The sequence below is a fragment of the Solanum tuberosum genome, unplaced genomic scaffold, assembly GCF_000226075.1.
Source record: "Solanum tuberosum cultivar DM 1-3 516 R44 unplaced genomic scaffold, SolTub_3.0 scf00467, whole genome shotgun sequence".
Classification (NCBI taxonomy): domain Eukaryota; kingdom Viridiplantae; phylum Streptophyta; class Magnoliopsida; order Solanales; family Solanaceae; genus Solanum; species Solanum tuberosum.
Window position 1 is genome coordinate 299,514 of NW_006239388.1, and position 15,408 is coordinate 314,921.

At 30.5% G+C, this 15,408-nt stretch overlaps 1 protein-coding gene across 1 annotated transcript; it reads left to right on the top strand.

Annotated features, from left to right (window-relative positions):
* Window positions 1–8,714: 8,714 nt before the first annotated feature.
* LOC102606171 (UDP-galactose/UDP-glucose transporter 3) lies at window positions 8,715–15,163 on the top strand. The gene is made up of 8 exons (XM_006363865.2): window positions 8,715–8,928; window positions 10,476–10,535; window positions 11,833–11,930; window positions 12,048–12,178; window positions 12,378–12,408; window positions 13,565–13,668; window positions 13,856–13,977; window positions 14,585–15,163. The coding sequence occupies exons 1-8, from the start codon at window positions 8,885–8,887 to the stop codon at window positions 14,994–14,996; spliced, it is 1,002 nt and encodes a 333-aa protein (XP_006363927.1). The 5' UTR covers window positions 8,715–8,884; the 3' UTR covers window positions 14,997–15,163.
* The last annotated feature ends 245 nt before the right edge of the window (window positions 15,164–15,408 follow it).

The following is a 15,408-nucleotide window of genomic DNA, read 5'->3' on the forward strand; positions in this document are numbered from 1 at the left end:
AATAATATATTAAAAGATAAAAACTATGAAAAAGTATAAGAAATATTTAAAAATTATATCAAAGTAACTATTTTTATGTATAAAATAAAAATTTTAAAATTATATATATAATGTCGGGTTGATTTGGTTTCGGGTTGGGTTTTTTTAGTTAAACCAAACCAAACCAAATATAGTCGGGTTTTTTTTTCAATACCAAACCAAGTCAAACCAACCACTAGTCGGGTTTTTTTTCTCGATTTGCGGTTTGATTCGGTTTTTGTTCGATTTTGTACACCCCTAGACTTAGGCCAGTTTTTTAAAAAGTCAAAAGTGTTTATATTTTAAACACGTACAAAATAAATTTAGCTTCACTATAAAAGTCAACTTATTTACAAACAAGGAAATTAAATGGAAAAAAATCATTGTCTTAATTTTGAAATTAAATTTTACTTTTTTTTTTCCAGAAAGTGACAAACTGATGTCCATTTTGATAACGTGTGGGTCACTATAATTACCAAATTGGTCCCTACCCTTTGAACTTGTCAAACCAAAAATTAACTTTTTTCATTTTTTTCTTTTGTTTTTCCTATATTTGTGATTGTTCTTCCAAAATTATTGTTTAATCTATCGTCAAACGTGCCTTATAATAACAAAAGTCTATTTAGCTAAATATAATACCTTCCAAAACGTGTCCAATTATTGAAGGTTCTTGCTGCAATGAGTTGTACATAACTTTGACCTACTTGTTACGGATTGGCATAAATATCAAAAAATTACAAAACCAGACCAAATCAAATTAATTTGGTTTTGAGTTTCAATTTTTTGATTTTTTTTATTCGATTTTGGTTCTACTCTTCTAAAACTTTGGTTGGTGAGGATTCTGATCTTCACTGAAATTTAATAGCACAAGTTCAAAATTCAGTACTAAAATGAGGGGAGAAATCAACCTAGAAAACTGAGGGTAGACATGTTAATTTTCAAAAATTATGCAACACACGAAACTTGTGAACGTTATACCTGTATTAAATTTTACAACCTCAATAAAGGATTTATCTACTCATGATGAAAAAAAAATAATTGAAATAATTGGTAAAGCTTACTTGAATAAATGATTAAAAGAATAATGATGTAAATTAATGTAATCTAATTTAACTTTGAAAATTAATCAAATTGACTTTCGAAAAGCGTAACATACAACTAAAAATAGACGGAGGGAGTAATTCTTATTCTAAATGACTAAAATAAACGCTAACCTACCCTTACAATTTACTCAATGAAACTAGTATTATACTTCATCGGGTGGTTTTAGTTTCACCTCAATCAAGAATATAAAGTACTAAGTCCATAATATATTAATATAGTTAAAATGTGTATAAATGATTTTTCCTAACAATTAGAGTGTACAAATTATGTATTTTCTCAAATAATTGCAAGCAATTAACTCTGATATCCTATGCTTTCTTCGTAATGCAGATTGGGGAGGACACATGATTTTTAGTTTATGAGTTTTAGAACCAATATATTTTTACTTATTGAATTTTTGATAGATTTATACATACCGTAGATAAATTTTTAAGTATAAGTATAAGATTTAAGTTAAAGTTATTATATTCCAATCAAATTCTTAACTCAATTGGTGATTTCACCCATGTATATAGGTAACATATTTTTTTTATGCTTTATATATTTCTTTCATCCAAATTTGTGTAGTGTATTTGGCTGCATGCATATTTTTTACTAACAAATTTTTGAATCTTGTAATTTAAAATAAATATAAATATTTGTGTAACAAAACATCATCTCAATAAAAATTTGACGTTATAAAAAATGATATTTTTAGATAAACAAAATAAAAAATACAATACATAAGCTGAGATTGTAAATATATTAAATTTTGATTATCTTTAGTGAAATTTCTATATCATGAGAATAGTTTGAAACTGCATTGTATATTTTCAACTTGAAATATATAATTAAGGAGTTGTTAGATTATATTTAATATTAATATTTGAATTTTGAGCAATTGTCCCCAAATAAGTACTGTGAATTGTGTCGTACTTTATTATAGTTTATAGATATCTACTGATTTAGAATCTCAATTTAGATATACCTGCCTTAATTGAGAGTGTTTTCACTCTCTTAGAGGTGGCACAAAGAGTGTGTTCACTCTCTTAGAAGCATGTAAGATATGGAAAAAGGTATTAAAATTTGATTAATATGGACACGTGTTCATTTTTAATCGCTTCAGTTCTCCATCAATAACGCCCTCCCTCCTTCTCTTCCCTTCTCACTTCAATCAGCCTTTATCTTAACCCAAATTCAATAAGAAGAAAATGACCCCAATTTTGAATTCTTCTCAAATTAGAGTTCGAAATTTCAGTAGTTTCTTCAATGGAGATTTTGAACCATGTTTTATGAAATTTATTTGGATTATTTGGATTGAAAGAAAAATAAAACTGATAGTAGATATTGAATCCGGTGGTAGTGAAGGGATAAATTTGATGGTGGGTTATAATTTTCATGGTGATTGCTATGAGTTTTAATGGTTAAAATAAGTGGGTTTAGTGGTTATGGAGTGGGTGTTGATAATGAAGAAGAAGGAATCAAATGACATGAAATTTTATATATTTTTTTTATAGATCTAATCATTTATTGACGTGACACTGACATAATGATGACTTGGAGGCGAGTGTAAAACACCTCCCATCATGTGAGTGGCTATATAGGTTTTAGGTTGTGTTAAGGGTGTATTTATTACACTTAAAAATAATTCAGAGGGATAATAGAACTCATGTATAGTTAAGGTGTGTTGCTGGGATTTCGCGTATAATTGAAGGGGGTACTTATGCATTTTCCATTTAAGTTAAAGTTATTATATTCAGTCACATTCGTCACTCAAACGGTGATTTCACCCATATATATAAGTAAAATATGGAGTACTTTTTATGTTTCATATATTTCTTTCATCTAAATTTATGTAGTGTATTTGGCTGCATGCATAATTTTTTCTAACAAAGTTTTTGAATCTTGTGATTTAAAATGAACAATAAATATTTATGTGGTAACAAATCGTCTCAATAAAAATCTAACGTTATAAAAAATGACATTCTTTTTAAGATAAAAAAAAAATTAAAAAAAAATACAATACATAAGCTAAGATTGTAAATATATTAAATTTTGATTATCTTTAGTGAAATTTCTAATTTCATGAGTATAGTTTGAAACTGCATTGTTTATCTTCAACTTGATATATATAATTAAGGAGTTGTTCAGATTATATTTCATATTAATATTTGAAATTTAAGCAATTGTCCCCAAATAAGTACTATGAATTGTGTCATACTTTATAGTTTATAGATATCTACTGATTTAGAATCTCAATTTAGACATACCTACCTTAATACATGCTTACTATTATATTCTTTTTATAATGACTATGGTCTTGACCTTTTTAGGCATTTTTAAAGTTAAAGTCCTCTTCCAACATGTCAGTAAACAAAAAATGCCAAGAGGTGACAACACAGCTAAGAAGGCTTTATTGAAAGATTTAAAAGAGAGGGAGAAATGAGACGCATGAGTATTGGATAGTGGAAAAAAGATAGAATTGCTCGGGATCTAGTAATCAATTATTTTTCTTTTATATAGGTAGGTTTGGGCGGCGACTCTAGTGAAGAATCGAAAGTCGTCGTTCATTAGACAAGGCTTGTGCATCTCTAATGTTCTGCTCGTTAGTGTAAGATATATTATGCATAAGAATAAAATATTCCAAATATATATAAAAATCATTATTAATATTTCAAGTACGAATAATTAAAATAATTTTTTTTTATTAAAATATTTTTTTTACAAAAGACAAGAAATTGTATTCAAATGGTTCTGATGGTCATAACTTCGCAAGGAAAAACTAATTGTATTTGTCTTTTTTATATTCATAATCATTTTTTATTAAATTGGCTAACAAATACATTTCTTCTTCTTGATATTCAGATGTGCATCCAGATCAAACAACTTAATCTTAATGAAAATAAGGTAATTGGGATAAAGAGATAAATACTCTTTTATTCTTGACCAAAGTTCTTGAGTTCAATACAAAGCCGTTTACTTCCTCAGAGTGAGATTTTCGGCTAAATCCAATAAATCAAATTCCAAAACGGATACCAAACATGATGGGATAAGAAGGAGACAACAACGGACTTATTCTTTGGAAGTGTTTTTTAGACCACCTAAATCGTGAAATTAGGTTCATTTAAAAGGTCATTGTCTAATAGATAAAATTAAATATATACACGGTTTTCCTTCATTATTTTCCTATTTTTGTCTACCAAACTCTGCTAGTTTTCCAACGATTTGATTAAATACATCATGTTGAAAAAAAGTGATACATTAAACTTACAAAAACGAAGAGTAAAAGCTAAGTTATATCTTCTTTGAAGGGATCAAATTATATCATCTATTCTAAATCTATTTTTGGGTTTATATTATGATAGGAAAATATTCAAATCTGCCCCTCAAGTTTGTAATTGATCAAAATATATTCTTCATAATTTGGACTTTGAATACATGTATTTCAAATGTATTGAGTTAAAATTAGATGATGTAATTTGTTTTAAATACATTATATCTAAGTGGATTTTCATGTATTTGACTCTCTCGCTAGCCTCTTTGCTCTCTCATCTCTCGCTCACCTCTCTTCCTATGTATTTGTATTTCAAAATGTATATCTGGGATACATAGACTATCTTGTTTGCTTCCCTCCTATCTCGCTCGCCTCTCTCCCTATTTCAATGTATCTGGTAGCAATGATACATTTATCTAAGTGTATCTGATATCAAATAATTATTAATTAGTAATTAAGACAATATATAATTATTTTAAACTATTGAAAGAATTACTAAATATGATAAGAATATTTGTGTAAATAAGTAGTTTTTTCGTTATTTTAATGTGTTATTTAGTTTGGGTTCTAGTGTCCGGCCTAAACTAAAAGTAGCCCAACATATCAAGTCCATATCAAAGAATTGAACTAAACTAAACAAGAAACAATCAAAGGATTATATAAAAAAAACTTAACTATACAATTTAAGCACCTAAATTACTCCTATATAACAATAGTTTGATTTTTCAGCAATATAACAACAAAATCTTAACAAAGTAGAACAAGAAAAACAAAAAATAAATATAATAAAGAGATTTTAAAAACACACATTTCTTTAGTCCTAGAAAATCTTCTTTTTTTTTTTTAATTTTCTTCCTAAAATATCTCCCCTAATCTTTCTCCTCTTTTCTAATCTTCTCCTAAAATATTAAATAAACATATTCTTTTTTTTCTCTCTCCACCCTTTTTTCTCTCGTACGTAGTCTCTTTCTCCTCTTTTTTTTTTTTACCATTTTTTCCCCATTTTATTTTCCAAATTTTTTTTTTCTCCCTTCAATTTTTGTTTAAATTATTTTTTACACCATTTTAGTTTTGAAAAATTTCTTTCGGCTAAGGTAATGATTACATGAGTTGTTAACATTATTCTATAAGCAATATGTGTATTTGGAAAAGAATCAAGTCCTTTTATTTGATTGAGTATTTTCATTAGATAATTATCTTCTACTTGTATTATTTTTCTTAACACTTTTAATTCGAAAAAATAAATCTAAACCATCAATAACAGAATAACTATTATGTGTTAAGACAGTTCAAGATTAAGACAATGTTCTTTTCAAATTCTCATATCTAGTGATCTCAATTCACCACTAAATAAGAAACCAAAAATATTTTCATATGCTTCAATTGGTTCAAAATTTCAAATCTATATATCTAATTTCAAGGGACTTTGTGATTTCGTTATCACTATTTTCATCACATTGTTTCTTATAAAATTCGGGTTCTATATTCATCTCATATGCAATTCATGGTACGATACGGTATTTGAAACTATCGATACCGTAATTTCGATATTCTATTTTTTAAACATTATACCATTACCATACCAATTTAATTCAGTATGGTTCGGTATATTGAAGTTTGGTTACAGTATTCTACGATATGGTAAATCGGTAGCCATAAATTGTTTAACTTCGACTAATATATACTTGTATAATAGAGTATTATGATTTTGACCATTAAAAAAAGTCTCAATTGTATCATACTAACACATTACACATGTAGATATATACATGCAAAATAAAGTACAAAAAACTCCTTTTGTTAATCAATAATTCAAATACATTTCAATCAAAATAGAGTAGTCAAAGTTTCAACTTCTAAACATTTAGTTTGTTCTAATACTAGGTTGCATATTTGTTAGTATTTTAATAATACATATATATGTTATTTATGTAACTGTATAGTTCGATATGGTATTCGGTATTTCGGTATGTTATTTCTAAATATCAAATACCATACCGAATACCAAAAAAAATTAAAATGTATATCATATACCATATCAAATACCATAATACTAAAACTACGATATAATTTTTTTTGGTATGGTGTGGTAATTCGGTATATACCATACCATGCCCACCCCTAACCACTAAATAAGAAATCAAAAGTATTTTTATATGCTTCAAAAGTTCAAATCTATATATCGAATTTCAAGGGACTTTGTGATTTTGTTATCACTATTTTCATCAAATTGTTTCTTACAAAATTCGGATTCTATATTCCTCTCATATGCAATTCCTTAGTGGAAATCATATCACTCATAGTTCATATAATTTTTTTTTAAAAAAATAACATTTATAAGTAATTTTTTTTAAAAAAATATGGGGCCTCAAGCGATGACTTTAGTGGCCTAGGGTTAAGACGACTCTGCATGTATCAGATACATAACTATAAACATGATTCATACTGATTTAGGTTTGAAATAATTGAGGTTATTTATCAACAATAACATTTGTACCCGATATATTGTACACCAACAAAATTGTAATGTTTATGATAGTTGAAACATAAACATAATATATAAGTAAACACACAAAACTATATGTATGGTGTCAAGATACAAATTCTGATATATGACTAAATGCACCTAATACAAAGTTGATACATGAGTTCTGATACATATAGCCATATGGATTGTGTCAACTTTGTATTAGGTGTGTTTAGTTATGTATCCGATGCATAACAATGGATATTGTATGTATCAGCTACTAAAATATAATGAAAGTTGACATAGCTATGTATCAGATACATAACTATATAAACATGATTCATACTAATTTAGGTTTGAAATAATTGGGGTAATTTATTAACAATAACATTTGTGTCAGATACATTGTACACAAAAAAAATTGTAAATATATCTAATAGTTGAAACATAAACATGATACATAAGTAAACACACAAAAATCAATCAAATACATTAGAAATAATTGAGGTTATATACCAACTCGTTGGAAGTTTTTCAACGGGTGATTTGAAACTCGAACATGCATCCTTCTTCAACTTCTCCTCTTGCAATTTCTTCATGATTAATGGATCATTTTGTTGTTTGGATCTACTTTCATGAAAATCATCATCATCCGAATCAAAAGATAAGGGACGAGATTTTTTTTCAAATGGTAGAAAATTTTAGAGGATATGATAAAAAAAAGTTGTATAGTTAGATAATTTTTCCTATTTCTTTCTGGGTGATTCAAATTTAATGGGCTTCAATGTAAACACATGGGACCTTGTTGAAACTTCAAAATAAATAGAAAAGCAAAATACTCCATCCGTTCATTTTTACTTGTTACTTATTCCTAAAATAGATTTTCATTTTCACTTTTGTCAAATAAAAGTGAACGGAGGGAGTAGTTTTTTTAAAGGTAAAAGGGTAAAAAATGCCCTTAAACTATGTGAAAGGAACAAAATGCCCTCCATTTATAGTTTGGCTCAAAAATGCCCTTACCGTCAATACTTTGTTTCAAAATTGCCCTTGCAGTCAATACTTTGGTCCAAAAATGCCCCTATAGTTACAAAATGGGTCAAAAATGCCCTTTTACGAATAAATATATTATTTTATTCTTTTTAAACACATCTTCTTCTTAATTAAATATTATTAAAGGACACTATTCTTGTTTTCTTTCTTCTAAAATCACTTTAACAAATAAAAATATAGGAATTTCTTTTTTCTTAATCTCATTTTATCAATTAAAATAGAATAACTTTATGTACCTTTTCGACAGATAATATATGTCATATATATAAGATCATAATATATCCATCATTAATTTATATTTATATAATGGTAAAAAATAATGATAATAAAATAAGAAATATTTTCATTTTTTATTTTTTTCTGAATTGAAGTAAGATAAACATATGTTGATTTTTTTTAAAAAAATTATCAGAAAAAAGAATGTGTTAAAAGAAAATAATATATATTTATTCGGAAAATAGCATTTGTGACCCATTAAATAACAACAAGGATATTTTTGGACCAAAGTATTGACGACAATGACATTTTTGGACCAAACTATAAATTGAGGGAATTTTTGTTCTTTCGCATAGTTTAAGGACATTTTAAAACCAAAGTATTAACGATAAGAATATTTTGTGAGTCAAACTATAAACGGATGATATTTTTATTCTTCACGTAATTTAATGACATTTTTGATTTTTTTTAAAAATAAAAAGTGTATGCGTTTACACTGCCAATCACATGTCGCTTAACACTTATGTCACCTAATAGCTATTCGCCACGTGGAGTACATACGTAATCAGATCCCACAATTCTGTAATACAAATTTCCCAAAAACAAAATCATCATTTCCGGTGCAGCGGCAGTTAAATAGAATATTCAACGGCAAACACCGAAGGTGTCCCGTCGATTCCCTATCGCCGGTGAGTAATCGTCGTCGGAGAGAGTCGCCGGAGAATACACACGTGGCAGGGAGAATCAAAGTGGAAGCGCCGACGACATTAAGCACAATGGAGTCTCACGGCGCCGGGATCCGCCGTGTTATGGTCCTCGCCTTTTGTGCAGGGGCGGAGCTATGACATGGCGAGGGTGGTCAGATGAACAACCTTCGTCGGAAAATTTTTACGGATATATATACTAAATATCAATTTTTTTGGATATATACTAACTGTTGCACAACCTTGACACAATAAAGGTTGACAGCCCAGCGGTTAAGGTTGTGCAAAGTTGCCTCAGCGTTCCAGGTTCGAGCCCAGGTGTTGGCGTTTTCTTTAAATTTTTTCATTATTCCGTTTGTTCTCTTAGAAAAGGCAAAACTCAGCCTGGGTTCGATCCCAGGCTTGAACATTTCATTTATTTAATATTTGTTCCGTTTTTCTCTTAAGAAAAAGTACAAAAGTTACCTTTTTTAAGTTAAGGAAATAAAAGGTCTATTTTTGACTTTTCTTAATTTAAAAAAATAATAGATTCATAGTTGTCTTTTCCTTTTAGATTTTTTGACTTCTTCTTCTCCCAAAAACCCTTTAGAACTTTACTCTTTACCTTTCTCTCTTCTCAACTTTCATACATATTTGCAAGTTTTAAGAAATTGGAAGCTTTAATCATTGTATATTTCTTCCTCAACCGCCATTGAAGTGTGAGAAGGTTGCAAGCTTTAAGAGATAATGAATGGGATCCTCTCTTTAAAAAAAATATTGGATGGGATTCACTTAAAGAAAAGGTAGAAGCATTTTGTATCAAGCATGACATTTCATTACCCAATTTTGATGATCCATATGCTAATTCTGGGAGATCACGACGTAAAGTAGTTATTTGTACTACTTTGCATCATTATCGTGTGGATGTGTTTTATAAAATCATTGATTGGCAACTACAAGAACTTAATGATCGTTTCAATGAGGTGACAAGTGATTTGCTTAATGGAGTATCTTGCTTGAATCCAATTGATTTATTTTCTAGTTTTGACATAAAGAAGATAATGAGAATGACTGAATTATATCCTGATGATTTTGATGGGTCCAACATGAGAGCTCTTGAGAATCAACTTGTTAATTACATTATTGATGTTCGTGATATTGATGAAAGGTTCTCCAATTTAGGTGGACTTGGAGAACTTTCAAGAAAGTTGGTTGAGACAAAGAAGCATTTAACATATTCTCTCGTATTTCTTTTAGTGAAGTTTGCTTTGCTCCTACCTGTTGCCACTGCTACAGTTGAAAGAGCTTTTTCGGCAATGAAGATTATCAAGAATGACTTGCGAAATCGAATGGATGATGAATTCTTAGATGGTTGCATAGTTCCTTATGTAGAGAAAAAAGTATTTAAAGATGTTTCTAATGAGTGTATTATGAAAACATTTCAAGAGATGAAGTGTCGTCGAGTGCAATTGTAGTTACCACTTTACTACTTCATCATCCTTAGTTTATTCATTGATATTTTGTAAGTTTCTGTTTTAAGAATTTTCATTTTGGATAGTTGGTTAATTTGATATTGAGGTATGACTATTTTGAAGCCAATCTTTATAATCTGACTAGCAAGGTTTACTTTTTTACTTGTCCTAAAGTATGAACACCCTTGGCGAAAATCCTGGCTCCGCCACTGCTTTTGTGTCGCCGGCATTTGGTCTGCTTATATTTACCAAGGCGTTCTGCAAGAGACTGTGTAAGCATTTCACTCTTCTTCCGATTTCTAGAAACTTCTATTCATTTTTGTTATGTTCCTTGCTATTACTAATTCGTTCTCATTTAACTGTTGTCTAATATTGATATCTTCTTAAATAGGAAAATAATTGCAGCTTTAGTATTGAATTCCTAAGTTTACAATTATTTTAGGAAATATTTTTTGAGCTAAAGTGACTGTTAATTTGGAATGGAGTTTTGTTTCATGTTTATTGGCGATTAATCAAGAAAAAAAGAAGAAATTTTACCAGTTTGGTTCGAAAAAATATATAGTTTACCGGTGTGTTCTTTCTAACACTTCAAACGTTTTGATGAGGTGGTCTTATGATTCAATAATAACAAGTTAGATATTGAAATAGAATTGATGGAACGTGCTATGCTAAATGTTACTCCCTCCGTCCTAATTTATGTGAAATGTGTTTGACTGGTTACGAAATTTAAGAGATAAAAAAAGAATTTTGAAACTTGTGATCTAACACAAGACTTGCAAATTTCTGGAGCTTAAAATGGGAAGTTCAAAATAAAATTGTTACTAATTATAGGAAGATGTCGTTCTTTCTTAGACTGAGTAAGAAGGAAAGAGTGTCACATGAATTTAGTGTGAGTGAGTAGTATAGTAATATTGATAACCAATAAAGAAGGAAATTAAGGCAGCAGCTTCTATGTTGAGTTATAACGAGACATTGCCTTTTTGTTTTCCTTCTTGGTAACTAAAATATTTTGTATTAATCACCGGAGTATCTTTAGTAACCATAGCAAAGATTCATAAGTTCATTTCAATCCAAAGACATTGCCTGAATATGCCATAACGGTCAATTTTTTGGAATTTTTGTGTAACTTTTGTCACAATGTATTTTTGAACTTGTGAGCTTGAAAGCCAAATATTTACAAATGGACCTGAACAGAGCATAATGTATATAAAGATTCATATAGCTGACAGGGGCGGAGCTATGGTAGTGTTAGGGTGTCCAGCTTTGTCGGAAAAGTATCAAATCTTACTTTATATTGGTATATATATAGTATTTTGAACACACTTAGAATCAATGGAGACTTGTAGCTCAATGGCAAGGGTATGCTCAAAACCTACACCTATAGAGTAACTTTTTTTTTTTTTGAATTTACTATCAAAAGTTTGGACACCCTTCATGAAATTTCTGGCTACGCCACTGAATCAGCTGATCCTAGGTGTTTGGTGTTGAGGTCTTGTTGATTGATTGAGTTGTGCAGTGTTTATATACGTTAAGTTGATTTTTTTGTGTTTGTTTGTATTTGGGCTTTAGGTCAACTAAGCGGTTTGGCCCAAACAACGAGAGGTTTGAACACTTGGCATTCCTGAACCTGGCACAAAATGTAGTATGTCTGATATGGTCATTTATGAGTAAGTTTACAGCATTCAAGTATTGGATGTTCACATGTTTCTTGGTGATATGGTATATATGCTTGAATTAGCACTAGTTAGATGATTAGTTAAGAATTCAGTGTGCTTTTTGTGCAGTGATAAAGATTTGGTCAAGCGGAAACAGTGGTGGTGCTCCCTGGTGGAGTTACTGGAGTGCTGGCATTACTAATACTATTGGACCAGCAATGGGGATTGAAGCACTAAAATATATCAGTTATCCTGCACAGGTATGTCCAATTTCCATGGAATTTTCTCTTCTTGTTGTGAAATGTAAACCATAGTTCTAGAATTTTCCAAAATAGCATTTAGGACTAGAAGAATGCTTTACTGGCTGTGATCAATATCCTAGTCGTAGGAGTTGACATTTTTTATTCTAAATAGTTGTTTCTTTACTTCTGATACTAATGAGGTTAATTGGCTTTGCAGGTCCTGGCAAAATCATCAAAAATGATTCCTGGTATTTTACCATTAACAAGATTCTTTTTGAAGTTATAACAAATGTCTTTCCTTTTTTTTCCCTTCCTTTTTCCTTTCGAGTTTTTGTTGTCAAATAATCAATCAAAAACAAGTTTGTTGGCTAATAAGGAGATGTGGAAAGCTATAGGGAAAAGGAGATCAATGGAAAGCTATAGGGGACACTATCTTTTGTTGTATTGATAACAAAAGGAAAGACGTGAGAGTTAGAGAGATGCTTGATTTGGCTTTCAAAGAGAATGGAATTTTCATGTCAATGAGCATATGTTTTCTTTCTCCTTTTGGGAATAAGAGAAAAAGGAAAGGAATATACATGCATTAGCAAACATTTTCGTCAACATGAAAATACCCTGATCATACATATGCTAAGACCATGACCATAGAAAGAATAGCCAGTACTCGGGAAAAGGAAGAAAAAGAAAGAATAGCAAGTAAACATGGTGGGTTTCCAGTCATTGTTGGATATTCAGAGAAGAAATTGTGTTTAACTGGAATGGTTGTCAAAAGCACTTTGGAGTCCTTCTCAAAAAAAAAAAAAAGAAGCACTTTGGAGTAGAGGATATGGGTTTAGTGGACTAGAAATAAATAAATGAATTGCCTCATAGTCTACCTGATAATTGTATCTGATAGTCTTGACCATTGAAGGTCAAAAGATTGGTAGAATCAAGCAGTTTACATTTGGAGGACCACATGGAAGAGTGGTATGGTGACATAGCATCTCTATGGAGTTAGAACTAATATTTTCATTTTTTTAGATAAGAGAGAATTTACTGTAACTGGGATCTCTGTGTCTCTCATATCTCCCTGATGAAAAAGAGTTGTTGGGCTAAAAGGAGATTAATGGAAAGCTATAGGAAAAACGGAGATTAATGAAAAGCTCTAGGGAAGGATCCCTCTATTGTTTCTATTGATGCCTCCCTTTGGACACCATGTCTAGGACTATTTAGTGGCTGCTAGGGAGGCTTATCTATAGGATACACCCGTGCTTAAATGTTCTGCTGCAAGAAACCAGAATTTCTGGCTTCCTTTACTGATAGATGTTTTTGTTGATATATATTTGTGCGTTACTCATAAAATATATTTATATTCATAAAAGCTTTCTTTTAATTGACATATACAGTTACAATGCTTTTCTGCAGTAATGCTCATCGGCGCAATAGTTTATGGCATAAGATATACAGTTCCAGAGTATGTGTGCACACTGCTTGTTGCTGGTGGAGTATCAATGTTTGCACTTCTAAAGGTGACATTTTATTTAAAACGTCTGAATTAATTTATTTTATAAATAAAAAAAGACAAGAAAAAAGGTGTCAATTCTCTCCTGTCTATCCTATTAGTTTTCAGATTTGATTCTTGCGATTATACGAGCAAACAGAGCATGTTTTTTAGCACCACTGCTTACCTTTTCTGTTATAATTGTTTGTCTTCAGACTAGCTCAAAAACAATAAGTAAGTTGGCGCACCCCAATGCTCCAGTTGGATATGGGCTGTGCTTCCTGAACCTCACCTTTGATGGTTTCACCAATGCTACTCAGGATTCGATTAACGCAAGGTAATTTTGTTATCTGTGACTCCTTACTGATCTGTTAATAATATGCAGATCTACACTTGGAGGATTAGTAATGTGTCAGGAGAATTTAGTGCAAGAAGTCATGGATAGATTTCTTGATTATTGAATCCACGAACAACCAATAGGGGGTGGTCATTAAGTTTATAAGTCATTTTATGATGTAATGGAAAACAAAGAGGGAAGAATTCATGAGACTCGGACATTTTAGGTCACTGCACTCCATGAGCACTAACATTTTGGTGTTTTATATACTTGTAGTTCAACTTTGTTTAAGATTTTTGGCTTACACCATAAGCTAAACTTCTGATTGGGAATTGACACATTGGGTTGCTTCATGTCAAAAGAGACACGTCTAGGTTAAGAACTATGAGAACTCCTATAGAGTTTTAGGATCAAGAATAGAAGAAATTGCATGAGTATTGCTATCTTATGAGGGATTTAACCAAAATATTGTGCTAATCAAAAGAACACATTGTTTAATATACATTTTTCTCCTTGAATTTGCTAGGTATGTGTGCCAAATGTATGGTTTAGATAGAACTTCAATCGATTACTTGTAGTTACTAACAAAGTTTTTCTATTTTGCCAGGTACCCTAAGACATCTGCTTGGGATATTATGTTAGGAATGAATTTATGGGGTACCATTTACAATATGATCTTCATGTTTGGCTGGTCAAATGCCAGCGGATTTGAGGCGGTTCAATTCTGTAAGCAGCACCCAGAAGCAGCGTGGGACATTCTTATGTACTGTCTATGTGGTGCTGTTGGCCAGAACTTCATTTTTCTAACCATTAGCCGATTTGGTTCACTGACTAACACAACCATCACCACAACGCGCAAGTTTGTTAGCATAGTCGTGTCATCTGTGTTAAGTGGCAACCCATTGTCCACAAAGCAATGGACAAGCGTCATCATGGTCTTCTCAGGATTGTCATTCCAGATATATTTGAAGTGGAGGAAGTTACAGAGGATGCCAAAGAAGAAGAAGAAGTCGAATTAACATATTAGTATAATTTTGTAAGTGATGTAAAAGGTTCAGTAGTTAAACCTTTTTCTCCCCTTTTAAAACTCCAGTGTACCGGAAGTTACAACGCTTCCATTTATAGGCCATGTAATTAAGAAGAATTACACAAATATATAAAAGAGAGGCAATGAGTTTCAATTGAATTCTGGACCATCCATACAAGGAAAAAACTATATTTTTCTGATATATATGAACAATTAAATATCCTTGACAAGCAAAAATAAATAAATTACTTAGGGGCAAAAGGCAATTAAAAAATTACTTTAGATCACTTATTTTAATCCTGTGTTACACATCTCGTAAGAATTTCTGGCTCTGACACTAATTATGATTAGTTAAAGAATTAACAACATGATGATTTAAGATGTTACTAGAGAGAAAATTCAGT

Excerpts from the sequence above, each read along its gene's own strand:
- LOC102606171 (XM_006363865.2), top strand. The coding sequence starts at position 8,885 with ATGGAGTCTCACGGCGCCGGGATCCGCCGTGTTATGGTCCTCGC. Across the intron at positions 11,931-12,047 it reads TCTGATATGGTCATTTATGA|TGATAAAGATTTGGTCAAGC; the intron begins GTAAGTTTACAG and ends CTTTTTGTGCAG. Across the intron at positions 12,179-12,377 it reads ATATCAGTTATCCTGCACAG|GTCCTGGCAAAATCATCAAA; the intron begins GTATGTCCAATT and ends TTGGCTTTGCAG.